The sequence below is a fragment of the Caretta caretta genome, chromosome 4 (assembly GCF_965140235.1).
Source record: "Caretta caretta isolate rCarCar2 chromosome 4, rCarCar1.hap1, whole genome shotgun sequence".
Lineage (NCBI taxonomy): Eukaryota > Metazoa > Chordata > Testudines > Cheloniidae > Caretta > Caretta caretta.
The window spans coordinates 62,677,196-62,704,098 of record NC_134209.1 but is presented as its reverse complement, the minus strand read 5'-3'; the positions used below and the strand labels follow the sequence as shown (position 1 = coordinate 62,704,098).

General features: G+C 41.8%; 1 protein-coding gene across 2 annotated transcripts in view; it reads left to right on the top strand.

The window, feature by feature from the left end:
* The first annotated feature begins 2,122 nt into the window (after positions 1 to 2,122).
* TBC1D9 (TBC1 domain family member 9) overlaps positions 2,123 to 26,903 on the top strand; it is an 80,081-nt gene continuing 55,300 nt past the window's right edge. The window contains exons 1-2 of one of the 2 annotated variants that reach the window (XM_075127701.1): positions 2,123 to 2,311; positions 19,441 to 19,551. In XM_075127701.1, coding sequence (XP_074983802.1) covers positions 2,248 to 2,311; positions 19,441 to 19,551 — 175 coding nt within the window. In that variant the 5' untranslated portion in view covers positions 2,123 to 2,247. Of the gene's footprint in view, positions 2,312 to 2,425; positions 3,563 to 19,440; positions 19,552 to 26,903 lie in introns of those variants that run through there. The other variant, XM_048847076.2, reaches the window with a different exon arrangement.

The window sequence follows — 26,903 nt, the reverse complement described above, 5'->3', positions numbered from 1 at the left end:
ATTTTTTCATGCTTTGTGTGTATAAAAAGATCTTCTATACTTTCCACAGTATGCATCCGATGAAGTGAGCTGTAGCTCACAAAAGCTTATGCTCAAATAAATTGGTTAGTCTCTAAGGTGCCACAAGTACTCCTTTTCTTTTTGCGAATACAGACTAACACGGCTGTTACTCTGAAACTTAACAAAGCATTGTGAGGCACTCAAGGCTGCAGGGCAAGTAATGACACATTAGTCTGGATTGCACCCAGGAATGTGAGCTATAGCAATAGGGAGAATACTGGGGCTCTTTGTGCTCCTCACCTTTATAGTCCAGTTCCCATTTGAAGTGAATTCTTCTGAGGATTGCCTCTCATAGCAAAGTTCATTCAAACAGTAAAAGTGGCGATGTGGAGTCTGGGGGTGAAGATGCCTCCGTGTTCTTTCTTATCCCCTGTGTATAGTGAAATGCAGATTTGCCTTGGCTCCCTCTTGCTCTCTCAAGGATCTTGTTTACTACTTATATGTAAACTGGTGCTAACCACACATTCTTTTGTTTGATAGACCTGCTTAACCACTCCTGCCTACTTGGGGCTATGTGGGTTTGAACATATGAATTCCCCATGTAGGATGGTAGTGTAACTTTACATATAATGTTGCTACACACATTTCACCCTGGTATTATTGACCAGTGAGTAAGAAGCAAAGTGAAGGTTTGCACAGAACTGTTTTACTGGGGGGTTTTAGCCTTAATTTCATTTTCCCAATAATATTTTTATCAATAAATGAGGCTAGGAGTTAAGTGTCTCTGTGTAAATACCAAGAATGAAACTTTACAGCCTGGAAGACTGGATAGTATAATTATTTATAGTGTGCTGTAAGTATACATAGCCTAATATTTGGGAGGTATTCTATTGGCTTTAAGGTCAAGCATGTAGGGACTTCTCAGTCCCTCAAAAGTGTATCCAAAATCTCTGCAATGCGTTATGACTAGTGCAGCTGACAGCCATGAAAATGGCATTGGCTACAATAGAGCACAATAGAGAGAATGGGCATATCAAGAGAGATTGAAGTAGGAAGACAGTTTAAACCCCCTCATTGATGAGGTTCATTTAAATTTGAAGATAGATAATTTTCTTGATCTAAAACCAAGATACACCTTAATTCCAGTCTGAATTTGTCTAAGTTTTTAATTGAGAGTAATTATCCATTGGCACCAAAGGTCATGCTGGATTCTCCATCACTGACCACTTTTAACTGGCTGTTTTTCTTAAAGATATGGTCTAGGAAGTGGGGGAGGAGGGCGCTTTATGGTGTGTGTTATATAATCATAGAAATGTAGGGCTATAAAGGACCTTGAGACATCAAATCTAGCCCCCGGTGCTGAGGCAGGATCAAGTAAACCTAGATCATCCGTGACAGGTGTTTTTTCAACCTGTCCTTGAAAACGTTGAATAATGGTGATTCCATAACCTCTCTGGGAAGCTTATTCTAGAGCTTAACTATCTTTATATAGATTTTCCTATGTGTCACTGTGTCAAAAGCCTTATTTAAAAACAAGCTATATCACATCTATTGCTTCCCCCCATCCACCAGGCCAGTAATTCTATCATATGGGGGGGGGGTCAGTTTAGATGAACACAATGGTCCCTTTGGGCAGTTGAATATTGTAGCCAATAGAGCTAGTTTATCCTTTTATTTTACTCATCTGTAATGCAAAAACTTTATTTCATGTCATTTCTCATACCCCCTCCTCCCCCTCCCCCCCCCCACACAAGTGGCAGAAAGGGGAAAGCTTGAGTCTTCAGCAAGAGGGAAAATCTCAGTTTTTTCAATTTCTCTTTGCAGCAGCTGAAGGAAAACCTAAAGTCTTCATCCCCACAACCTTGTAGCCTAACACAAACAGATCAGTGCTACATGGGGTCCTGGCTCCAATGCAAAATACAGATCAAGTGCCTTCAATCTGCCATACAACCAGCGGTGGCTGCTGTAGGCACGGTTGTGTTGAGTTCCCTGGGTGTTGTGGAGCCAGTTCCACACTCAGCACAGGGGAAGGTGGAGCAAGGGTGGGATACGAACGTGAGGTACATTTGGGCGGGGCTTTTGTCCGCCAGCAGGAGCGGGATGGAGCGAGCGGAGCCTCCCCGGCTGCTAGGCGCGATGACAGGTGCGGCGCGTGACTGTCACTGGGGATTGCAGGAAGCAAGAAACGCCCACAATAGACTTTTAGGCAGGTCGCTGCTACGTCCGCTCCGCCCACTTAGAACCTAGATGCACCTCCCGGGGCCGGAGACGCCGCTGCGCCAGGGCAGAGAGGGGGCGCGCGCGCGCACAGGTGCAGTGGGAGGGGCCGTGCGCGTCCTTCCCGCAGCCGGGCCGGTAGGGGCTGGAAGCCCGCAGCGCGCGCGCCTCGGAGGCCTTTCTGGTGCATTTAACACTGGGAGTAGCTCGTCGCGCGCGTCTGTGCCTGGCGCCTGCTCCGAAGCATTCGTGCAGCCTTTAAGGCCGGCAGTGCTGTTCTGCGGAGCTCTGCCCAGGGCACCTCTGGGTGCGTGCCTGGGATTGGGGAGGAAGCTGCGCTGCTCGGGTGGGGCGCTCGCCCCGTCACCTGCCTACTTGTGCAGCAGCGAATACGCCGCTTGTTGGTGGCCGCGAAGTTAATGCATGAGCTGTGTGGGATGGAGAGGGCGCTGCGTGTCCCCTAAGGCATCCGCGTAGCTCCGAGTGCTCCTCCCGGCTAGCTGAACGTGCTGAGGGCTGTCGCCGCCGCCCGACGTCTGAGCGTCTCTCTCTTGGGATTCTTGTGCAGCTCGTCACGCCAGTCCAGGCTTATTAGCTGGCGGGCCCCGTGTATGTTTGGAGAGGGGTGTGCCCCAGGGGATTAGAGTAGCAGCTGCGGTGCTGTGCCCAGCTTGTACGTGGCGAGCAGAGTCGCCTCTGAGCCCGCGCTTGTATTGCGGGTGGGGAGGGACGCCCGCCACTTCTGCAATCAGAGCCTTCCTGTGGCGCTGCTGCCCGCGAGGGTGCTTGGTGCATGGCGCAGGCAGGGCTGGGCGAGGGGAGGCAGCGTGGCTGGGCTCCGCGGCCGCTGGTGCTGATGTCACCGCTGTTCTCTTCGCTGCGTTGCTGATCCCGCCGCCGCCGCCGCCTCTCGCTGCTGCTGCTGCTGCCGCCTTTGCTTTAGCAGTGTAAGCGCGCCGATCGGGAGCGGCCGGCCGGGCTCGGTCGGGTGAGTGAGTAGGCGGTGGGGCGGTCACAGGGGGGCCGCTGCTTCCTTTCCATCCCCTGGCTGGCTGGCTCGCTCGCTCTGCCTGGGGCTTTGTTATCTCTCAGCTGGGTCGGACGGCGCGTTGAATGTGACCTGCGTCTCGCCAGCATCCTCCTGGCGCCACGGCTCCGTGAATGAGTTAAACCTTCAAAACCAGCCCCATCAAGCTGCCTTTTGTCTCTGCCGGGAACATGTGGGTGAACCCCGGGGAGGTGCTGCTGGCAAACGCCCTGTGGGTCACGGAGAGGGCCAACCCTTACTTCATCCTGCAGAGGAGGAAGGGGCATGGAGGAGATGGAGGCGGCGGAGGACTGGCTGGTAAGGGAGAAGAGGGCGCCTCTCTATGTAGCCATACTGTGCATTTCAAGCCTACTTTGCCTTTAGGTGATTTGGCCCAGTCTTAATTTTGTTTGAGCTCAGCATCTAGCACTTGGTGAAATGACTGTATTTAGAACAGGAGTGATGCCCCATCTAGGCAGTGCATGTGCCTGACACAGGTAACCGGGAAAATCGTCTTTTCTCTCATACAGTGCTTTTGACTCTTGACACCAGATCCTCTCCTGCTTCTCTTCTTTTTGGCTTTATCATCGCTTATTTAATCACAGGAGTCATATATCCAGTGCTGCAGCTGTTCAGTCATTGTTTTTTGAATGATTTGTCAGAGGAGTATCATTTCCCACATCAGTAACAATAAGACAGTAGAGGTGTCAAGGGAGAGAGGGTGAATTCAGGTGAGGGGAACTGTGTGAATTAAAACAATGGTATTGAGGGAAAATGTAATCATAAAGTTTTGTGATTAGGGAGCTGTAACTATTTTTCACCACATTCGCAAGAGTTTTTCTCTCTCTGCCAGGGAAAATATTATTCCAGTGGAGGGTTACTACTTGACAGTTACCAGAGTGCAGTAGTATTAGGGTAGCATTAAATAATTTGTCTTTATTTGTAAATACTGTAAAGGTTTCCCTGGTACTTTACAATTTCTGTGATATTTGTAATTGCATAATATTATCTAGAAAATAAAGTAGTGGTATTTGATCTCTTGATACATTCAGGTGCAATTTGCAGACGTATTTTGATGAGCTTGCTTTTCTATTAGTACATATTGATTTTAGAAAAAAACCATAATCATGTATACATATCTGGCAGTAAGGGAACAGTTTTGCTTTTGAATCTCTACTGTATGTCCCTTTGGGATGTCCTAGATGATGTATGTGTTCTCAGAAGAGTAACTTTTTTCATTCATATTATGATTATATGAGTTCTCTAAATATTTAGTATATTTTGACCAGTATAAATTATTACCACCAGCATTGAAAGCTTTACATTACTGGGATCATCTCACCCTAATAGTATTTTTATTTAAATATTATGTAACGTACACCTTTAATATTTTGATTCAACAGTGCCGTCCCTACCTATGGGTGTGTGTATAACACAAAAAAGGTCTTGAAAATTATGAATTTTTCTAGATTAAAAAAATACATGAATTGGGAATGTAGAACTCAACTCAGTTTTATTACCAGCCGTTCTTCCTGAATCAATACAAATCTCTGAATAAGTGAAACTTATTCTTTTAAGATTTTTGTTTTTTTAATCCGTGTATGCTGAAATGAAATTCCTCTAAACTAGTCAAAATAAACATTGTGGAGTGCTTGCATTTTTGGAGCTAAGCTCTGTGTAGCTTTATTAGAGAATTTCATTTTTCTTTGGGCCTGGTGTGTTGTCCTTGCTTGAAAATAATTTACAATCTAATAAGTGCCTTTGCAGGGTGATTTTTCCAATTATAGTGACACGCTCAGGGATATTTGTTCATTCTTCAGCCATCAGCATTGTATGTTGATGAACTCAGAGGTGCTGGAACTAGGGTGCTGGGGGTGCAATGAGGGGTGCTACCCCACTCCCTGGCTTGAAGTGGTTTCTATCGTATACAGAGTTTTACAGTTTGGTTCAATGGCTCTCAACACCCCCACTATATAAATTGTTCCAGCACCCCTGAACCTACCTATTTGCTTCATAAAGAATGGCTGAAATACTGCTTCTCCTTGGCCATGGTAAGTTATCGGCAATCACTCCATATTGGCTGCTGGCATTTCCTTTCATGGAAATTATGGACACGAGTGACAAATCCATCTTAAATGACTCTCTCCCCTCAGTAGTCTGCTACTCGTAAATTTGGCAAAGAATTCATCACGTATTCTAATCCCCTGGATTGCATGATTGCTTCTTATGATTCTTTCCATTATCCTAATAATGTAGTATCTTCACAATAACTGTTCCTCTGACTGGAAACATTTGGGGCCTTATTCTCAACTGGCCTACAAAAAAAATGCAGCCTACATACATATCCAATTGTGTATGTGGGTGATGATATAACTGTAGAGATTTAGTGGCCACTTCTGAAAATGTATTCTTTTGAGTCTATACTTACATCGTTGAGTAGGGGTAGGACTGTTCCATTCTTTTGGAGTAAACCAGGCCACTGCATCCTCTTCTCTCAGTGTCTGATAGACCCACATTATTGGACGGGAAACTGAAGTTCAGAAAAAAAAAGAGGAGTACTTGTGGCACCTTAAAGACTAACAAATTTATTTGAGCATAAGCTTTCGTGGGCTAAAACCCACTTCATCGGATGCATGCAGTGGAAATACAGTAGGAAGATAGATACACGCACAGAGAACATGAAAAAATGGGTATTGAAGTTAGATGTTCTGTTCTGGAGTTTTGATTCTTGAGATGTATTGTATACCATTAAGTGAACCACGTGAACACCAGTGTATATAGTATACAATATATAGTGCATATTGTCCTATGACAAACTCTTCTATACAGTCCCATATATTTGTTTGTTTGTATATGTGCCTTGCCTTGAATTGCACTTCACCTGGGAATGTGGTAATGGTAATAAGTAACTAAATCTTTCCTTTACTGCTAGCAGTTCTTCACACTTGAAATATTATCTTTAGGCTTTTGATTTTTTGTTTTTGTTTAGCAAGAAATATTTTTGTAGCCTTTTCCATGAGATGATATGGATACTGCTTGCTGATAGGATCATACCTAAACAAATATGCATAGTATATAAAAATAGCCTTCATAAAATCATTAGTATTAGTGGTAATGCCCACAATTCTCAATCAGGAACAGGATCCCAGTGTGACAGGTGCTGTAGATCCACTCAAGAAGATGACAGTCTTTACTCCAAAGAATTTATAGTATAATTTAGTGTTTGCAATCTAGAACCAATCAAGGGGGAAATGAAACTTTTCTAGTGTATATATCTTGAGAGAACTCTTGGCACCACTTAACTTTGTCATATACTTAGCTAAACCTGACTAAAATACTCTTAAAGTTTTTTTGCTTTTAGAAACCTAAGTGTCCCCCTACCTAGAGTATAAACTATTGAAACTTTACCTGAAGAAAAGCTCTGTGTAAGCTCAAAAGCTTGTGTTTCTCTCCAACAGAAGTCCAATAAAAATGATCACCTCACCCACCTAGTCTCCACTGAAACTTTACACAGTCAATAGAGGATGTATCTTGAAAAACTGATCACATTTGGGATGGTCCCTTAGAAATCCTGGAAATTGTGACTATAGTACTGTACTCTCAGAGCAGTTATCTGCCCCTGTTTAAAGAAACATGCAAGTGTAATTAGCAGGATGGTACTGCTTAAAGAAATATTTTCTTTCATTCATAATTCTGTTTGCAGTGACACAGTTCTGAAATTAGGTTGGTTAGATTATCCATTTACATGCCCAAAAATATAGTCCATCAGTGGATATGGCATCAAATAACAGTTTGTAAAATTTGAGGTGGTCACTGTGGGAAAACAAATCATTCATACTTAGACAACCGAAAATATCGTGTATATAAGGTTTTCACCATGGTAGAGTTATCTGCATTCTTCGTGCTAAAAAGGAGACACAGTTTATCTCAGAAATGTGTCCTGAAGACGCAAACATTTTTTGTTTTTTCTTCTTGTGATGACTTCTGATGACCTGTTTTCCCCAGTACTGGCACACGAGGAAGTTTTGCCTTAGGTTTTAAAATGGCAATTGACTTGCAGACTAGTTAAAAGAAGAACTTGTTAACACAAGAAAGTTGCACCACTATAACTAAAGGTGTGAATGTTAACTATCCGCAAACCCCCTGTTTGGTACTCCTATTTTGGTATGAGTGGCTTATTTTGGTTTAGCTTGGTACTTGTACTGTAAGTTCTTTGGGACAGGGACCACTTTTTTTGTTATGTTAGCAAAGAGTATGTTTACATTGTGGTTAGACACCCAAGGCTGGCCTGGGTCAGCTGACTCAGGCTCATGGGGCTTGGCCTAAGGGGCTGTGTAATTGCGGTGTAGATTTTGCGCTCCGGCTCCAGCTCGAGTCCAAATGTCTACACTGCAATTAAACAGCCCCTTAGGCCAAGCCCCACAAGCTTGAGTCAGCTGACCTGGGTCAGCTGTGGGTTTTTAACTGCAGTGTAGACATACCCTTAGAGTCTGGGCTCCAGCCCATGTCCAGGTGTCTACACTGCAGTTTTATAGTTCCACAGCCCAAACCCCACAAGCCTAAGTCAGCTGACCCAGGCCAGCTGCAGGTGTGCTGCAGTCTAGGCATACCCACAGTGACTGGAACAGTGGGCCATGGTCAAGGACTGGGACTCCTGTGAGCTACCACAATACAAATAATAAATTATAATAACTTAATAGCTTAAACTGATTATTTTGGTTTAGTAAAAATTGCTCTTCTGAACTCATATACTAACCCACATAGCTTTTTGTAGCAGTGTAACTATATGGGTTTAAAAATCAGTTTAGATTATACCACCGCAACTTTCTTTTGCAGAAAAGCCCTAATAGAAGATATGAGTTGTTGAGGTTTTTTTTCTTTCAATAAGGGGGGGAGGGGGAATGGAAATGGCTTTTGGTAAATTGGGTTTTAATAGCTGCTCTGTAAACTCACCCTTTATCTTGAATCACTTCATTAATATTTCAGGATAAAACTAAAAGCTTATTTTCATGGTTTTAAAAAAAAATCAGTGTTTGATTAACATTGTTCGTAATGAAATCACATGTCACTTTTTATACTAGGTTTGCAAGCTTTTTCGGTATGTCTTATGAAGTGTCTGACCTTCAGACATGGAGTTTGATATTCTCTCTGTTCATCAATATGGCAAAGACCTTTATTGTATTATCTTCCTCGATGGTGGTAGGGATCCCCCATATCCCTATGACATCTTCTGTTTTTCCACACTTCAGATTTCCATTCTTCTCCCAATTTGACAGCAACCAGTTCTCTTGACCTAAGAGATCTTTGGCCAGACCTAGTTGGATACAAAGTGGTTGTGGTTGGGCAGCACAAAGTGCTCCTTCCCTGTGAGGGTCACATGTCTATATGGGATTTTCACCCTTGGGCAGTGAGAGATTGAGAGATGAAGTAGAACTTGGATCTTCCCCATGGTGGCACAGAGCTCAATCCTTGATATAAAATTCCTGTGCATGCCTTAGGCATTTATAAATGAAATAACCAGATTTTTTTCCTTCAAATGTAGTGCTTAATTTTAACACAACAAATAGATTAAAGAGAAGACTCTGGATATTAAACACATTCATATAAAGTGCACAGGTAGAAAGTCCGGGGTTGTGGTTTCTGTGGCTGATTTGTATAAACAAAAAAGAGGAGAAGCATCTTCCTTTTGCTAAAAATGTGGTTGCTTGATATGAAGTGTGGTTGCTTTTTGTTTTTGTTTTTTTAAAGGGACCAATTGTTAAAGTATGTTTGGATCTCTAGGCAAGTAGCAGATTTTGTGTTTGTTTTCAAGAGTCATGTCTGTGGTATGAATTGTTTTGTAAATCAAGTATTTTTGTTAGCAGCTGGATCACCCCATGTATGAAAGCGCTCATTGCAAGCTGAGAAGTAGTACTGTAAGTCCAGAAAATGTTGCCAAAGATCTTTCTAGTACTTAATTGGTAGATGGCTGATTTTGCTGGTGTAACATTGTCTGTCTGTTCTCACCAAATATTTCTTTGTAGTGGGGAATGAGGATTGTCGCTGTTCCATTGGAAAGTAGGAATGGGAAGAGACTGGTTGACTGGTTCTTGTTGGTGAATGCCAAGTTTAAGTGACATGAAATGAAAGTGTCATTGTTACCGTGCACAGTACCATTATGTGGTACTGTTGAGCTTATGCCAAGATGATGATGATACCCCAAGTTTGGAAAAGGAATACGGTTTCCTCCCAAGTACAACTAAAGGATTTCTTGTGATTGAGGAAAGCATTGTTTATAAACCTTTATTTGTAGATACTGAAAGCATTTTTGAAAAATCACCCTTTAGTCCAACTTGTCACCTGACTCTATGAAAGATGTTTCATGCTTTTGCAAATTTTGCACCTGTTTTTTTTCATTCCTGTTTAGCACAGACTGCTAGGATTTTATATTTCAAACTCAGTAGATACATAGTTTTTAATGAGGAACATGTGCTTTATGCAACTTGAAATGAAATAATACAGTTTGTGCAAATAACATATTGCACATACGTAGGCCACCATTTATTTCCTTGAGGCATATGAGTGTGTTTGTTTAAGTATCGGAACTTTGATTTTAATCAGCTGTCAACTTTCACACACCCAGACTAATATTCCCTCTTCTGCCATATTCTTTCTTCAGTCCTTGCACCCAATCCCTCCCCACTTCTTATTTAAAAGGGGGAAAAAAAAACAACTTAGCAGGTCCGTTGGGTTTTTGTCTGGAACCCATATACTTCTAATATATCACTCATGACTTAATGTCTGCATCAGAGTCTATTAAACTGGAGATACCTGGGGGCTCAGTGGAAAGACCACCAGACCTTCTTACACCCCTTTTGATGTAATTTTAAAGGCATCTGCAGTTATTGTGCCTATACATACTCTGGGTTTGTCTACACTGGGGAAACAAGTGATAGCATTTTAAAATGCTATGTAGCACCTAGCATTTACAAAGACAATCATGGACGTAAATTCAGTTTTGTCTTTCGCAGTTTGCAGCCAGACTACTCCAGTGCTGCTAGTAGCTTTGCCAAACAGCAGCAGAGTGAAAATAATTAGACTTAGGTCAGTTTCATTTTGGATATTCAGAAGCCTGTGGTCATCAAGTAAACTGTTGAGCCATGTCAATTTCATATGAAGACTGCTTGGGGAAAAAGGTGTGAACAGCAGCAGAGGCAGGCACTGAAAGCATTCACATGGGTAGAAGACTTTAAAACAGAAGGTTGAGAGGGGATTAGATCTTGTCTACATTAGAAAATATGTTGTGTGGGGGAGGCGGATGTTTGTTTTGGTTTTGTATAATCTAAGGTATGAATTTAAATGGATATAGTTAGATCTGTATAACCCCATGTGAACTCTTTTATTCTTGTGTTGGTGGGGTTATTTTTTTGGGCTTAGTTGATGTTGCCTGGGAAGGAATTCAAGCTAAATGTATAATTACTGGTAAAACATTCCCTTTTAGGCAAGCCCTTAGGCCTCGTCTATGCTGCCACTTAACAGGGCTGCAACTTTCTTGCTCAGGGTGTGAAAAAACACACCCCTGAGCGCTGCAAGTTTCAGCGCTGTAAAGTGTCAGTGTAGATAGTGCACCAGCACTGGTCGCTACTCCCCTCGTGGAGGTGGTTTTTTTTTTTTCTACACCCGCAACTACACAGCCACGGCAGCGCTTTAATGTTGCTAGTGAAGACATAGGCTTTGCTAATCTAAGGGTTTCTTCTTCTCTAAGGGGTTGTCTACACTGCCCCAGGGTTTGGACTATGGGGTGTGAGCCCATGCACCAAAGTGCTCTGTGGATGCTGTAGATGCGGAACTGAAAGATTCCTAGTTCCCATTAACATAGTCCTCTTCAAACAGAATCTTCATATCTATCAGTCACCTAGCCAGTTGCTGCGACACTTCCTCCCCAAGCAGAATGTGGGAATGGCACCCTGGTAGAAATCTCAGCACCTTCCTTGCTTCTCAAAAGTTAAACCCAGCCCTTGCCACCTTCAACAGGATGTTGCTTCTAGACCACACTGTCGGCACTATTGTCAGACTAGAATGTTCAGTTTTCCAACTAGTAGAAGTTTAACTTTTTGAGAATGGCATCAATGTATTAATCTAGTGCAGTGGCTCTCAACTTTTCCATACTACTGTACCCCTTTCAGGAGTTTGATTTGTCTTGCATACCCCCAAGTATCACCTCACTTTAAAACTACTTGTTTACAAAATCAGACATAAGCATACAAAACAGCACACTGTTACTGAAAAATTGTTTACTTTCTCATTTTTACCATATAATTATAAAATAAATCAATTGGAATATAAATATTGTACTTACATTTCAGTATATGTGTACAGAGTATATGTATACAATAACAAGTCATTGTACGATATTTTAGTTTGTATTGACTTTGCTAGTGCTTTTGATGTAGCCTGTTGTAAAAGTAGGCAAATATCTAGATGAGTTGATGTGCCCTCCTGGAAGACTCCCCTGCATACACCCAGGGGTACGTGTACTCTTGGTTGAGAACCACTGATCTAGTGTCATTCATGAAGTCCATAGAACTACTCACACAAGTAAGGCAAATTGGATTTGTATCATAATATTAACTATGGAGCTTTGAGTATTGTTTACGCTGGCCTTTAACAGGTATGTCATTGGACCTCTTCCTGTAATAAAAATAAATGAGTGAGCTGATTACCTAATCAACCACGAGGACTGCCTTGCAAAAGTAGGGGAAAATAATGATTCATTGTTGTGACTAAGGAAAATTAAAATTATCTTCTCATACTGAATGTCTTGGCTATTTTGTTTTTGTTGTTGTTGTGAGTCACTATTTTTATAACCTAGCTAATGACATCCAAGCTTTAGGACAACTCTTCACAGCCTATTAAATCTGTACAAAATTTAATTCTTAGGGCCAGGTCATGGTGTAAATCAGCATAGTAGAAGGGAACCATCAACACACTTCATGTATTGGGAGGCCATTGATTGTACGTCTTTTATTTAGTGTTTAAAACGTCACACTGAAAAGTAATATGAATGTTTTGAAAAATTACTAAGAAGTGATATGATTTTGCATGCTCTCCTAGGGTCAGTTTGGGACACTTCCCCTTCCTCCCCAGTCATAGAAGCGAGTGGTTCTGTAAGTAGGCCCGATGAGGTCAATGGGACTGTTTGTTTGAGTAGTGCTCACCAATGTGATGGAAGGGGTGAGGGGGGAGCATCACAATCTGGCTAAATCTTTGTTCTGTTTGAGTTTAGTTGATACAACATGTAGTGCTGGACTTGCTCTTATGTCTTAAAGATTTACATACTAAACTGCAATAGAAAAAAATAAATATTTGACTGAAGATGACCTGAAAATTGTCCATTTGATTGTACACTATGGTTATTCTTTGTAGAGTGATTCTGACTTTTTTTAGTAATGGATGGAAATTTTTAAAATAAATATTAAGATAACTCACATTTTTCTATCTTTATTTTGGTAGGCCACATGTAAAATTATGCAAAGTAAGAAGAGCTCTGCATAGTCCTGAAATGAATCCTCTGCAGAGAGTTACTATGGCAGTTTACGATCATGGCTCCACAAAGGCCCTAGTGACCATACTCAGTGAGAAATCAGTCATGGCAGCTCAGTATGTCTTCAGTAAGAGTCAGTTTTTCTTTGTGCAGGATGCCTATTATACTGAATGTTGTGGGAGTAATGGATCATTGGGATTGAATGGAAAAGTCCAAAAAATCACTGAGTTAAAACTTGCAAGTTGAACTGGAAGTTTCACAGTCTGCTGTAGTCCTCAGCTTTTTGACAAATAGCTTGTGTAATAGACAGCTGTTGCTGTATCATGCAATGACTTTAAGGTTTGAAGGGCTACTGTGCTTCATCATCCAGGTGACCGTGTCTAACCTGGTTTTAGATAACCAAAAAATGTTGCCAGAGAGTCCAAGTCCCTGATCTTGCAGTCACCTTTGTTCTACCTCGCATGAAACCCTCTTTGTCTAAGGGGCTCTGTGCAAGTACAAGTGTCCACTCATGTGGATGTGGTTTCTCTAAGACGGGGAGGAGGCCAGAGGACTGTGTGCGCCCATGTGTACATCTTCAAATATAAAGTTTTCATAAAACCAAACAAATGGAGGATTACTCTATAGGACTGTCTTTAAAAACTTGCCTAGATGGAATATAATATGCTTTCAGTCAAAACACCAATTGCTGCACCAAAATCTGCAGAAGCTATTTTTACTGAAAAATGTAATTATTGAATATACTTAGAGGCAAAAAATGGGGCTTAGAAACATTGTCCATGGCAAACATTTCAAGAAGACTGTGGTTTGATCTCTGTCCTCTTAATAACATGAGAAATTTACAGAAATAAAAATTATTTGCAACTGCTTTATTTCTCAACTGCTGTAATAGGTGTTAGCATATTTGAGTATCCAAACATCAGAAGACCTATCAAGCTTTAGTCTTAATGATATTATTTTTATACATATAGCAGTAGTATAAGACGTGCATGTCCTGTCCCCTCATCTCTCTTCTTCTCCCAACCAGGGTACTGAGCACTTGCATCTCCAGTTGTTTTTATGGGATAGGTAGGTGATCAGCACTTCTGAAAACCAAGCCAGCAGTGTCTACAGATCCACGAAAGAGGGGATCACAATGAAATCAGGATTGTCTCTGTTAAATCTCTTGCTGTGTTCAGATCGAGAGCGGATGTCTTTCTGGAAGATATGCTTTAATGAAATAAGTTACTGGACTCAGTACAGCAGTAACTGGGTGAAATTTAATGGTCTATGGTATACACAAGGTCAGATAATCTAATCTGGCTTTAAAATCTATGAAAATGAATTATTTTATTTGGCTGTAAAGGACACAAGTGCAATAAAATAAGCCAGTACAGACTAGTCTCTTATCTCTGTATCTTGTCAGTCTCCCATGATAGTATTAGCATGTCTCTCAACCTGCCAGGCCCAAATGTGAGACACATTGTGCAGTGGGCACACACATTGTTCATGCAGGAAATGTAAAATGCTCTAGAATTCCTTCCTTTAGTGTCAATAACTCTTTCTATAACTTCAATTTCATGATTCTTTATTTCTGATATAGTAATTTTCAGCAATAAAGGTAAAGGGACACCAAATTTGTGAAGAATGTAGGGAACTTGGGAGTCTAAAATTACCGACATCCCTCAAACTAAGGGACATTTTGAGAGATTTGGGTACGAGAATAGTTTAAAAGGACAATGTCAGATCTCTTCCTTGATATTTTTTTTATAAGTTAAAAGTAGTTTTGGATTGAAATTTTTTATTAAAGTTAATGTTTAAAATCAAATGTACACAAGTTAGAAAGGAAGATACTGTACATCTGGGGTCAGGCTTAAATTATGAAAGGATATACAAGTTTCGGTTACAAGGTTCATAAGATACATATGTCGTACATAACCAGCATAGACCCAGATTGGGATGCGGGAGTTTTTAAAACGTCAGTGGATAGGTGGGCTCGGGTACACCACGCATAGAATGTATTTAGAGTCCAAGTCTGTATTGGTGTAGCACATAAGTACATGGGTGGGGTGCATCCCTTGGTTCATCAGGGAAGGAAGTGGGTTATTTTTCTGGCTGACGGTCTCAGTTACTTGACCTGGTACTGACTGTGTCCTGCGATGTGCTCCATGTAGATGTCTTTGGACCACCTGATGGTGTCGGACACCATGAGCTGTCTCATGAGCCGGATGTAGCGCTGACCAACTCCGTGCACACTCAGCACTGGCTCATTGTGGGTGTCCCACGCGCCCAAGGCTCCCACGATCAGGGCGTGGATCTGGACCTTGTAGCCCTGGGCTCTCAGGGTGTCGGCCAGCGGGGTTTATTTTGACACTTTACAAGCTCGGGCCTCGCCTGACTCCCCCTGCCAATTTTTCTGGTTTTACAACTATATTTTTCTGCTTTTTGTAAGTGCTTTTCCTCTCCTCCTGCTTTGTGAGAGAGCTACACAAATAGAGGAAACTGACGCCACTGTAGTGTAGTGTAGACACTTGCTACAATGATGAAAGGGCTTTTTCTGTCCTTGTAGTGAATCCACCCCCATCAAGAGGTGATTGTGACTATAGATGACTCTACTGGGGCTTAAGTTGTCTTAAATACATTTCTCAGGTGTCTTTGAGTATTTCAGCCTAGGTGTAGACAAGGCCTTAAGCTGCAGCGTGTTGTCAAGAGCATAAAGTAAACTGAAAAAAGAGAAACATGTTTTTCCTCTAGTATCTTTCATGTGTAGTTATTTTAGAAGTTACTTTGAACAATAGTAGATCAAAATATTCAGGAGAGAGAATGTGTGGTTTTATATGTTTATTTGGAAGTTGTTAATGTCCTGTAATGCTAATTAGGGCTCTGACCCACAACTGGCTCCAGGCAGACTGACAACTACAATTAATGAGAGGTTTCGAGTAACAGCCGTGTTAGTCTGTATTCGCAAAAAGAAAAGGAGTACTTGTGGCACCTTAGAGACTAACCAATTTATTTGAGCATGAGCTTTCGTGAGCTACAGCTCACTTCATCGGATCCGATGAAGTGAGCTGTAGCTCACGAAAGCTCATGCTCAAATAAATTGGTTAGTCTCTAAGGTGCCACAAGTACTCCTTTTCTTTTTACAATTAATGAGGTTTAATGCAAGTGCAGTCTGCCCACACAGAGTAACTTGCAGAATCAGTGTAGTATTTCAGGCTCTGATCCTGTAAACATCTGTGTCTATGGGATTATTTCTGTGCATTAAACTACTCACCTGTGTGAGTGCTTGCAGGATCAAGGCCCTCATTTTAATTACTATGGGGCTGAGCCTATAAACCCTTACTCGAGTAATTCTTGCTCACAACAAAAACTAGTCATATGAATAAGGGTTAATAGGTTTTTAGTACTCTGAAATTGAAATCTCTTTATTTTGTTGTAAGGTTTCTGTTAACAGACAACATTCTGAAATACTATACAAAAGTCCAAATAGTAATCATGTTTGTCCATAACTTTTCATGGATATAAAAATGGCTGTGTAATTCAAGGATTAACTCATGCAAGAGGATGTAACCATGATTAGGGTCATACATTATTTTGGGTAAATGAGGGTTTTAATGTGAATTAAGAAGTATATTTTTAGATTTTTTTTTTCAATTTCATCTTTTCGTTTGAACTCTCAAATCTATTCATTGCTATTATGTAGCAGAATATACTTGCTCTGTTATGAGTTGTTAAACTGGGAGATGGTTAAAATAGACTTTTTTTTTTAATAAACAATTAATACAATCACTTCCATTCCAAGGCTCTTCAGAGAGAGAGAATCAATTTAAACAGTTATTTCATTCTGCTTGCATCACCTTCCTGCACTAAAAAAACTGACCTATGGAGTAAAATGGAGCAGTTCCTTAAGGACAGCCTTCAAGGGTAATTGTAAGATTTGAACAGGCAATATTAATTGGCTTCATAACATCTGAATAACCACATTATTTAAAAAAAAAAAAAACAAATTTCTAAGCAATGTTTCTTGCTATCAAAATACTGTGTTCAGTTTTATAAATAAACCATAAAATACCTGTTAAGAGTGAAGATCTGGAAAAGAAGAGATTCACTGAAATCCTCTGTTTTTTTGTGGAGTGTTAGGAATATTCCTTCCCCTAGCCTCACCAGCAGTAGCATCTCTGCAATCTGTTTCTCCAGTTAAAAAGGATTCAGCACCCCTACGCCATAATTTTTATTCTCTTTTCCCCCATCTCCAACAGCTCAGTGAGAATGAGTTAGAGAGGAGGGTATTTTCCTGACTTGACACCACTGAGCACGTCAATGGGCTTGTGCTGCCTCCAGTGTCCTCAGATTTCAGCTGTGACGTACTTGTGGAGGTGGTAGCAGACTTCTCAGGACCACACTCACACTATATAAGCTTTGGAAGTGCAGCAGCAGGAAAGAAATTGAGAAATTTTTTAATTGCCCGAAGTTGGGAATTTGCAGCCCAAATCAGGAGATTTAACGGTGCTGCTTATCACAGTGAGAGCACACATGGCCTACAAATAATTTATTTGGCTATTGCCTCATGACTTGCATTTTTAATACTGTCTGCAAATTCATGGAGTTACACTCAAGCTTCTTCATGCTTTACAACTCTTTCAACACATTTAATGCAAATACAGAGCAGAAGCCCCTTTGCAGTTCGCTTTTGCTTGTAGAAAATGTTGCCCTATACCCCAGTCCAATAAAGCACTTACATGCTTACCTTTTAAGGTTGTAAGGGACCACGCATATGCCTAAAACTATGCATGTGCTTAAGGGCTTTATTGGATCGGGGCCTTGTTGTTGTAATGGCAAAATTGTTTAATGTAGATGAGTTGCAAGATAATGCGCATTTTAGAGGAACAATTTAAATTATTCTTGCCCATTGATTTTTGAATGGAGTCGAAACTTATCTAGGAGTATTTTGTAGAACGTTTCGGGAAGCCATCTGGTCAACAAACAGTAGTCGTCAAAAAGTCAAATAAGAAGTTCGACTTTGTGAAGCAAAGGTGTGTCAAATGACTCCAACTTGTCCAGTTAATATGGAGTATCTCTTGTTTAATAGAGAGTATCTCTTTTATTTTTTCTATTCAGCTTCTATTATAGGCATGCATCCTTTGAGCACTGCCTGCCAAAGTTCTGGTAACATATCCAGGTCTGTTTTCAGCATGATAATTGAGACTCCTTAAACAAAAAGGGTGGCTGATGGACATTAATGCAGTGGGAGAAGATTACTTCCCAGCCCATCTGGCCCAGGAAGAACTATAAATGAGTTTGTTTGAAATACATCAAATGAAAGTCTCCTAATCACTGTACATTGACTGTGGGTGGGATAATTCCAAATGTTAATTGACATTTGGACTTAAAAGCAAGTCAAAAGGGAAAACGATCGGTTTGTGCTCTTTGTATCTTTCTGATGTTTAAAGAGAGCCTGAAAGGATACTTTGTCCCCGAAAAGAGGAAGGGTGAGGAAAGGGTTCTTTTCTTTTTTCACATTAGAAATTCCAGTTTTGTCTACCAAGAAAGAAAGCACAATGGAGAAGTCGTACAATGATGACATCACAAAACTGAAAATGAGCACTTGAAAAGGGGAAGTGAATGTTAGTGTTCATATTTTGGGGCTTCTTGTTGTTTTGACTCATGTTTAAGTAGAGTATCTAATTAATACCTGGAGAAAGGATGCCATTGGTAATGGTACGTTACCCTTCTTTTGCTACAATGCAAGAGCGCTCACAGTACTGCTCTTTGAGACACCCTCTCCTCCTTCCTCATAACATCTAGCAAAAACCGATGAAATCCAACTTGTGGAGGGTGGGGAAATCTTCCATGTCTTCTTTATATGTAATCAAGAATATAAAAACAATTCCTCCATTTCTTGTTTGTGTTTGCTTTTGTTTTTGTCTTTCCTTTGCAGAATATCTTCTAAAACCCCGGATTAGAAGAACTTTAGCTACCCTAAGGGCAGGGAGACATCCAGTAGAACTTGATACACAACTGTTGATGTCGCTTACTTGATATGTTCATAAGTTGTTAGTTATTCTCCTCTTTGCTGTTGAAAAGAGTTTGACTGTATGAGTGTGTCTAATACTGCAATTAGACACTGGCCTGTGCTGGCTGATGGGGGCTCATGGGGCTTGGGCTAAGGGATTGTTTAATTGCGGGGTAAACATTCAGACTTGGGCTGCTGCGTGAGTTCTGGGACCCTCCCACTTTGTAAGGCCCTAGACCTGAGCCCACGCCTGAACATCTACACCACAATTAAATAGCCCTTAAGTATAGTCCTGGCCAGGCTTGTTTTCAACAGCCATTCCAGAGAATGTAGTACATGACTTGTGCTGGAAATTTTTGGATTATTCTTTTCCTACCTGCAATTCCAAATTTTAACTCTTGTGGGGTCTTAAGGAAATGCCTAAAGAATTTGGAACTGAGAAGCTACAGCTAAATAACTGTTTTAAAATGTGCTTTTTCTTAAAAAGGAAACAAAAGACTTTTATTCTTCTTTAGTATGTTTTCTTTTTTAAACTAACATCAACTCCTGTGTAAAAGCTGAAATCTATTTTGATTATAGATATTTTACCTGTTGGCAAAAATGATCTGTCATGTAGTAATTTTAATATGCAACAGATAATCTAGCAGGCAACATTCACCAACAGAATTTCCTGTTCCACAGGTCTCCTAGTGGGCACTCTGGATGTTGTGCTGGACTCCAGTGCTAGGGTAGCACCATACCGAATCCTCTACCAGGCGCCAGACTCCTTGGTTTACTGGACTGTTGCCTGTGGTAAGAACAAGTACACTGAAACAGAATTATATTGGTGATAGTGAGGCATGTGCTATGTAACAAATGGAATGTTACTGTCATCTAAGTGCAGTCATTTTGTGATACCTTACTAATCAACTGGAACTGAAAGTCTGTTGATGAGGGAAGTACTTATGAAATCGGCAAGCCACATAATGTATGTGCATGAAACACTGTTAAATAGATATGATTACTTTGAAGCATTTTTGATGTTGGATTTTCAAAATTTAGGACCTACTGCAAAACATTTCTTCTATCATTAGAGTTTTTGTTTAGATTGCTATTTTACTATATAACTAGGATTTTCAGCAGAAATAACATTTTGTAAACATGTAATTCTAAGGCCTGCAGTGTGAAATATGAAGCACCAAATAAGTTGTGAATCTGTTTGATCACACCTGATCATAACAGTAGCATCTGAATATAGAGCACATTGCTATAATTCAGCAATGCTATTACTAATCCGATAATACTGCATACTGATTGTGCAAATTTTCAACTGGTTACTAGATCGCAATTTGAGAGGGAAGTTTGCCATCTGGTGACATGTTTGGGGCTTGTCTACACTTGAAATGCTACAGTGGCACAGCTACGCTGCTGTAACGCTTCAGTGTAGACACTAAGTATGCCGACAGGAGGGTTTCTATCATTGGCATAGGTAATCCACATCCGGGAGAGGCAGTAGGTAGGTTGATGAAAGAATTCTTCAGTTAACCTAGTGCTGTCTGCACTGGGGGTTAGGTCGGTTTAGCTACTTTACTCAGGATGTGGGTTTTTCACATGTCTGACTGATGTCATTAAGCTGACTTAATTTTCTAGTGTAGATCAGGCCTTAATGTGATAAAAAATATCCTTCACCTTTGCTGCTGATGTTTTATAAAGTCGGACCTTGTTTAATGACCACCCCTAGACTTTCCTGGCTGCCTCTGAATATTCTCTATCAAAAATTGAGAGAGACGTGGGGAAGTCTTATTCTCCTTACACCTCCTTCCTAAACCAGTTGGTATACTTCTGTGTTGCTGGGGTCATTTTTGGCCACCTTGTAATCCAGTACCAAATCTCAATAGCACATAGCTATTAAAGAACATTGGACTGAAAACCCAACTCTTGGGGAGCAGGATCCATACACAGTTCCTGCAGAGGTCGATGAGTATTCATCCACCATCACTGACTCAGATCTCTCCATTGGATCTGAACTAAACTACTTCACTGTTGTATAAGTGGCAGTCATACCTGGTGTAGAGAACCACTATATTATATGTTGCCAGTAGATCTAATAAAAGGCGCTCCCTGTGTATCCTTAGAAATAGTTGATTCATGAGTCTGACCAGGGTAATCTCAGTGTTGTGTCCTGCTCTGAATCCACTCTGGAATTTTTTGTATAGCTTTTATTCAGATATTCTTGCACTTTTGATGGTAATTGTAACTGAAAGAGGGTTTCAGCTAATCAACCATTGATTTCCCACCAACACACACACACACCTGTTAGTACAAATTTCCAGTGGATTTTAATTTGATATCGGTGTAGTATAACTTGCCTTTTATAAAAATGGCTGCATTTATTACTAAAGACTTTTTGGAATTCTCATTTAACTTGCTGTTTTACTGTCCCCTCCTCCATCATGGTGTAGCAGATGGCAGGGCCATGCAGGTTGGTTTCCAGTGGGAGGAGAAACCAGTGATGTGGAGGAAGGGAATTTTCTTAGTGTAACATGTTTGTTTACTCTATCTACTGCTCCTTGAACATAAGTGGTCACAAACACCATACAAATAAGCTCCTCTTTTCTCAGCTTGAACACTAATGCCTAGTTCCCAGGAACCAAAGTTGTCCCCAACATTCTCCCTAAAAGGAGAGATTGAGGCGGAGAGCATGCTCTCCTGCTGCTTATGTGTTCCCCCTCCCCACAAGAACCTAAATCACAAAACTAACAAGAGTACAGCACTTCTTCAAAGACCATAACACTGCTCACACATTAAGAAAAAGAACTGGTTTTCCAGTTGCTTCTATAGATGTTACTTAATTCACATTTTTAATTGGATTAAGAAATACCCTTACTTTATTTTGAATCCTTAGAATTTGTATTCCTAGTTAGAAAAATTTAACAAGTTTTAACAATGAAGATATTAGAATATGTACCCACTGGCCTTAGTTTCTTTTATTGATTGCTTCTTGAGTTTCAGCTAGTTTTAGGTTTTGTATGTCTAACTGATTATAAGTTGTTTTTGTTAAATGACTGTAGTAGCTCAAGTCTGACCCCTTAAAGAGAATAGTATGGCCTATAAAGAGAAGTAAAATCTATCTTCCTGAGTGCAGATGCTTCATCTGTGCTGCATTGAAATTGGCCATCTGTGTATCTTCTGAGAACGCTGCACTATGATTATTTTGTGTCTTTCTGTGACCATTTGAGAAGAAAGTGATTCTTTTTTAACCTCTTCAAAATTTTCACTGTTCTACATGGCTAGGCAGCAGTTCTGCGGAAAAGGACCTAGGGGTGACAGTGGACGAGAAGCTGGATATGAGTCAGCAGTGTGCCCTTGTTGCCAAGAAGGCCAGTGGCATTTTGGGATGTATAAGTAGGGGCATAGCGAGCAGATCGAGGGACGTGATCGTTCCCCTCTATTCGACATTGGTGAGGCCTCATCTGGAGTACTGTGTCCAGTTTTGGGCCCCACACTTCAAGAAGGATGTGGATAAATTGGAGAGAGTCCAGCGAAGGGCAACAAAAATGATTAGGGGTCTGGAACACATGAGTTATGAGGAGAGGCTGAGGGAGCTGGGATTGTTTAGCCTGCAGAAGAGAAGAATGAGGGGGGATTTGATAGCTGTTTTCAACTACCTGAAAGGGGGTTCCAAAGAGGATGGCTCTAGACTGTTCTCAATGGTATCAGATGACAGAACGAGGAGTAATGGTCTCAAGCTGCAGTGGGGGAGGTTTAGATTGGATATTAGGAAAAACTTTTTCACTATGAGGGTGGTGAAACACTGGAATGCGTTACCTAGGGAGGTGGTAGAATCTCCTTCCTTAGAGGTTTTTAAGGTCAGGCTTGACAAAGCCCTGGCTGGGATGATTTAACTGGGAATTGGTCTTGCTTTGAGCAGGGGGTTGGACTAGATGACCTTCTGGGGTCTCTTCCAACCCTTATATTCTATGATTCTATGATACATGGTGTGACAAGTTCGGTCACAGAGACCCCCTTGGAACTCTCACCTGATGGGCTCAGAGGTAGTCTCAGCACATTTTCTCTGCCAGTTTGGGCTTCAGAACCCTGCCTTGTTGAGCCAGACACACAAGCCTGCTGCAACACAGACCCAGAGTCCGAACCATGCCCCCAAATCTAAAGACTTAACTGAAAACAGTTTAAGAAATGCTCCTGTCTCTAGCACCCCAGACACCCAGCTCCCAGTGGGATCCAAACCCCAAATGAATCTGTTTTACTCTATATAAAGCTTATACAGGGTAAACTCATAAATTGTCCGCCCTCTATAACACTGATAGAGAGAGATGCACAGCTGTTTGCTTCCCCAGGTATTAATTATTTACTCTGGGTTCATTAATAAGCAAAAGTGATGTTATTAAGTATAAAAAGAAGGATGTAAGTGGTTCCAAGTAATAACAGACAGAACAAAGTAAGTTTCCAAGCAAAATAAAACAAAACACGCAAGTCTAAGCCTAATACAGTAGGAAACTGAATAAGGGTAAATCTCACCCTCAGAGATGTCCCAATAAGCTTCTTTCACAGACAAAACTTCTTTCTAGTCTGGACCGAGCAGCAGGCTTGCGTGTCTGGCTCGACAGGCAGGGTTCTGAAGGCCCAAACTGGCAGAGAAACCCTGACTCAGCACATTAGGTGACAGTTCCAAGGGGGTCTCTGTGACTGAATCTGTCACAGTGGCATAGTTGAGCAGGATGTGTGCACAGCTGATTGATTTGAGACACTAGTAGTGATTTTAAGTGAGTTTTGAGTGTGGTGGCTAGAGAACAGACAAAGTGGTTACTGGTTTGTTATTTTCTTTGTTTATTTCGGGTGAGGGAAATAAGCACAAGAAAGCAGGAAAATGACTACCAGTGAGGCAGCTACAAAACTAGAGTTTGCGAGACTGGAAGTAGAGGAGAAGGCAAAGGACTGCAAGTTTCAAATGAGGCTCAAAGAAGCAGAGGCAGCCAGGGAGGAGACTGCACACACAAGGGCTATGGAGGCAGAGGCAGCCAGGGAGGAAACTGATCACAAAAGAGCCTTGGAGTTAAAAGACAGAGAAATACAGGCCCAGATTGAGACCCAGAAGCATGAACTGACTGTAATGGAGTGGAAGAGACAAAACCCTTCAACAGCTGGCTCCACTTCCCAAAAATCCACAAATGGGAGCAGTTATGTCTGCAGTATACTGAATCCAGTGATATTGCCGATTATTTCATCATCTTTGAGAAACTGTGCACTCTCCATACGATTCCTGAAGATCAAAAAATGACCACTTTAGTTGCAAATTGACAGGGAGAGCTCTGGACATATTCAATAAGATGCCTATTGATGATGCTTCAAACTCTGGTAAATTTAAGGAACTGGTTTTGAAACAGTTTCAGATTACACCTGAAACCTACAGGGTTAAATTCAGGAGTGTTAAGAGGGGATCTGGATTGAGTAATGTGGCTTATGTAAATGAAATGAAAGATTTGTTAGACAAGTGGGTGAGGGGAAAAGGCGTTACAAGCTTGGAAGAAATGTGTAATTTAATTACTCAGGAACAGTTCCTGAATATTGCAGTGATGATGTAAAACAGTATTTGTGGGACAAAAAGGTGGATGCAGTGGGGGAATTAGCTGAGTTTGCGGACTCTTATGAGCAGTCACAAGCTGCAATTAAATACAAACCACTGGCAAAGGGGTACATGGTTGGTGGAAAGCAGAATCACCATTTTACCCCTGGGTAAAGGAGGCTGGGCGTTCATCTCCCCATGCCCCTGTTACTCGTCCCAAGTCTCCTGTACAAGCAGAGGAGCCCAGAAGGTGCTATCATTGTAAGTCCACTGAGCACCTGAGGAATAAATGTCCTTGGCTGAGTGGGAACAGAGAGCAGGTAACACATGAAGCTGCTGCTTCTCAGAGCACAGGGGGTATCCCAGGCTGCTGCCTCTTTCCACACAGGATTTGTAAAGGTTGCTTCTACACAACCAAGCAGTGAGCATATGCATGCTGTTAAACTTAATGGCAAACTGCTCCAAGGATGGAGAGACACTGGTGCAGAAATTTCTGTAGTCAGGAGGGACCTAATCCATGAGAAGGATTTGTTACCAACGAAAATGGCAGAATTAGAATCGGTGGGAGGTTACGAAGTCCTTGCGCCTTTAGCTAAGGTACACATGGAAACTGGTGATTTGCAAGCTGAGCTGACTGTTGCAGCAGTGGCACACAATTTTGTACTGTTTCTACTAGGGAATGATTTCCTTGATGTGGCAGAATCTGTCCCAGGGTTTGTTAGCAGCAAGAAGGAATCTTGTGCTAAAAGCCCCAGTGGGGAGGCTGAAGTCGCATGGGCTGCAGGGGGGAGTAGGGGAGTGTCTCTTTAATTCCTCTGGAGCAGTGAAAAATGCAGCTTTGGGAGCAGGGATGGTCGTAACCAGTGCCTGTAGCCCAGAGGCTCAAGGCAGATCCCTGCGGGAAGGGCTGGATAAAGCCAGCTCCTGTCCTATAATCATCTCCCTGGGGGAGGGGAAAGTTCCACCTTGTAACAGGGAGGCTGTCCCAGTTGGTGACTGCCAGGAAGTTGCAGGTCGCCATATTTGGGGTCGGGAAGGAATTTTCCTCCAGGGCAGATTGGAAGAGGCCTTCCTATGTAGCTTGGGGCACAGGTCACTTGCTGGAGGATTCTCTGCTCCTTGAAGTCTTTAAACCACGATTTGAGGACTTCAGTAGCTCAGACATAGGTGAGAGGTTTTTTTGCAGGAGTGGGTGGGTGAGATTCTGTGGCCTGCGTTGTGCAGGAGGTCGGACTAGATGATCATAATGGTCCCTTCTGACCTTAGTATCTATGAATCTAGGTCAGCAGGGGACAGGTCTTGCCCTGAGGTGCACAGAGACATGTATCCTGGAGATGAAAGTTGGGGTCCCAATGACTACAGTGGGAACAGACCCCCAAGGACTCTGTAGCTGGAAGAAAGCCCAATCTGAGTGAAGTGGTGGGCGGGGGGGAGGATTTTGCTGACCAGTGAAGGGTTTGTCATAGCTGGTAGCTGTGAGCCCACAGCTGGACCAGGGTCACCTTCCCTTTTGGGGGACACGGGAGTGTCTGCCTCAGAGGGGAGCCCAGAGAGGGAAGTCCAGATGGAAGGTGAGGGGGGGACAGGAGGGTCTGCCCACCTTTTGTAGGGAGGCTTTTCCCCAGGAGGAGGATGAAGAATTTGCATCTGAAATGCCAGACCCCTCACCTGTGGATCAGGTTTTAAGGGAAGACTGGGGGTCAAGTCTCCTGGAAGGAAGGAGTCCAGTCTATGAAAGAAGTTTATTTGAACGTCTCTGAGGGTGAGATTTTATCTGTAGTCCGTTTCTTAATGTATTAGGCTTAGACTTTGTTTTGTTTTATTTTGCCTGGTAACTTACTTCGTTCTGTCTGTTGTTACTTGGAACCACTTACATCCTTCTTTTTATACTTAATAAAATCACTTTTGCTTATTAATTAACCCAGAGTAAGTAATTAATACCCGGGGGAGCAAACAGCTGTGCATATCTCTCTATCAGTATTATAGAGGATGGACAGTTTGAGTTTACCCTGTATAAGCTTTATACAGAATAAAACTGATTTATTTAGGGTTTGAATCCCATTGGGTGTCTGGGTGCTATGCCGTTTTCAGTTAAGTCTGCAGCTTTGGGGGCGTGGTTCAGACCCTGGGTCTGTGTTGCAGCAAATTAGCATATCTGGCTCAACAAGGCAGGGTTCTGAAGGCCCAAACTGTCAGAGAAAATGGGGTCACAGGTAGTCTTAGCACATCAGGTGAGAGTCCCAAGAGGGTCTCTGTGACCGACCCCGTCACACGTGGTACAAAGGATTTTGCAGTGTTTAGCTGTGTAACTCCACCTCTCATTTCACAGTTGTTCTTTACTGTTCTCTTACAAGTGTGCCACTCATTATTTGGCACTTGCACTCTCCCATTTTTACTGAAACTCATTACAGCCTCATTTGCCTTCCATAATGCATTAATCGTTGGCTCCCATGAATAGTTTTACAGAGCTGTGGAAATCACATGTTTGGTTCCTGGCTTACTTATTCAGCAGCATAACATTTTCACAGGTGAGAAGAAACCCAATGATCTTGTCTACAATCGCATGCTAGTTGGTTATGTT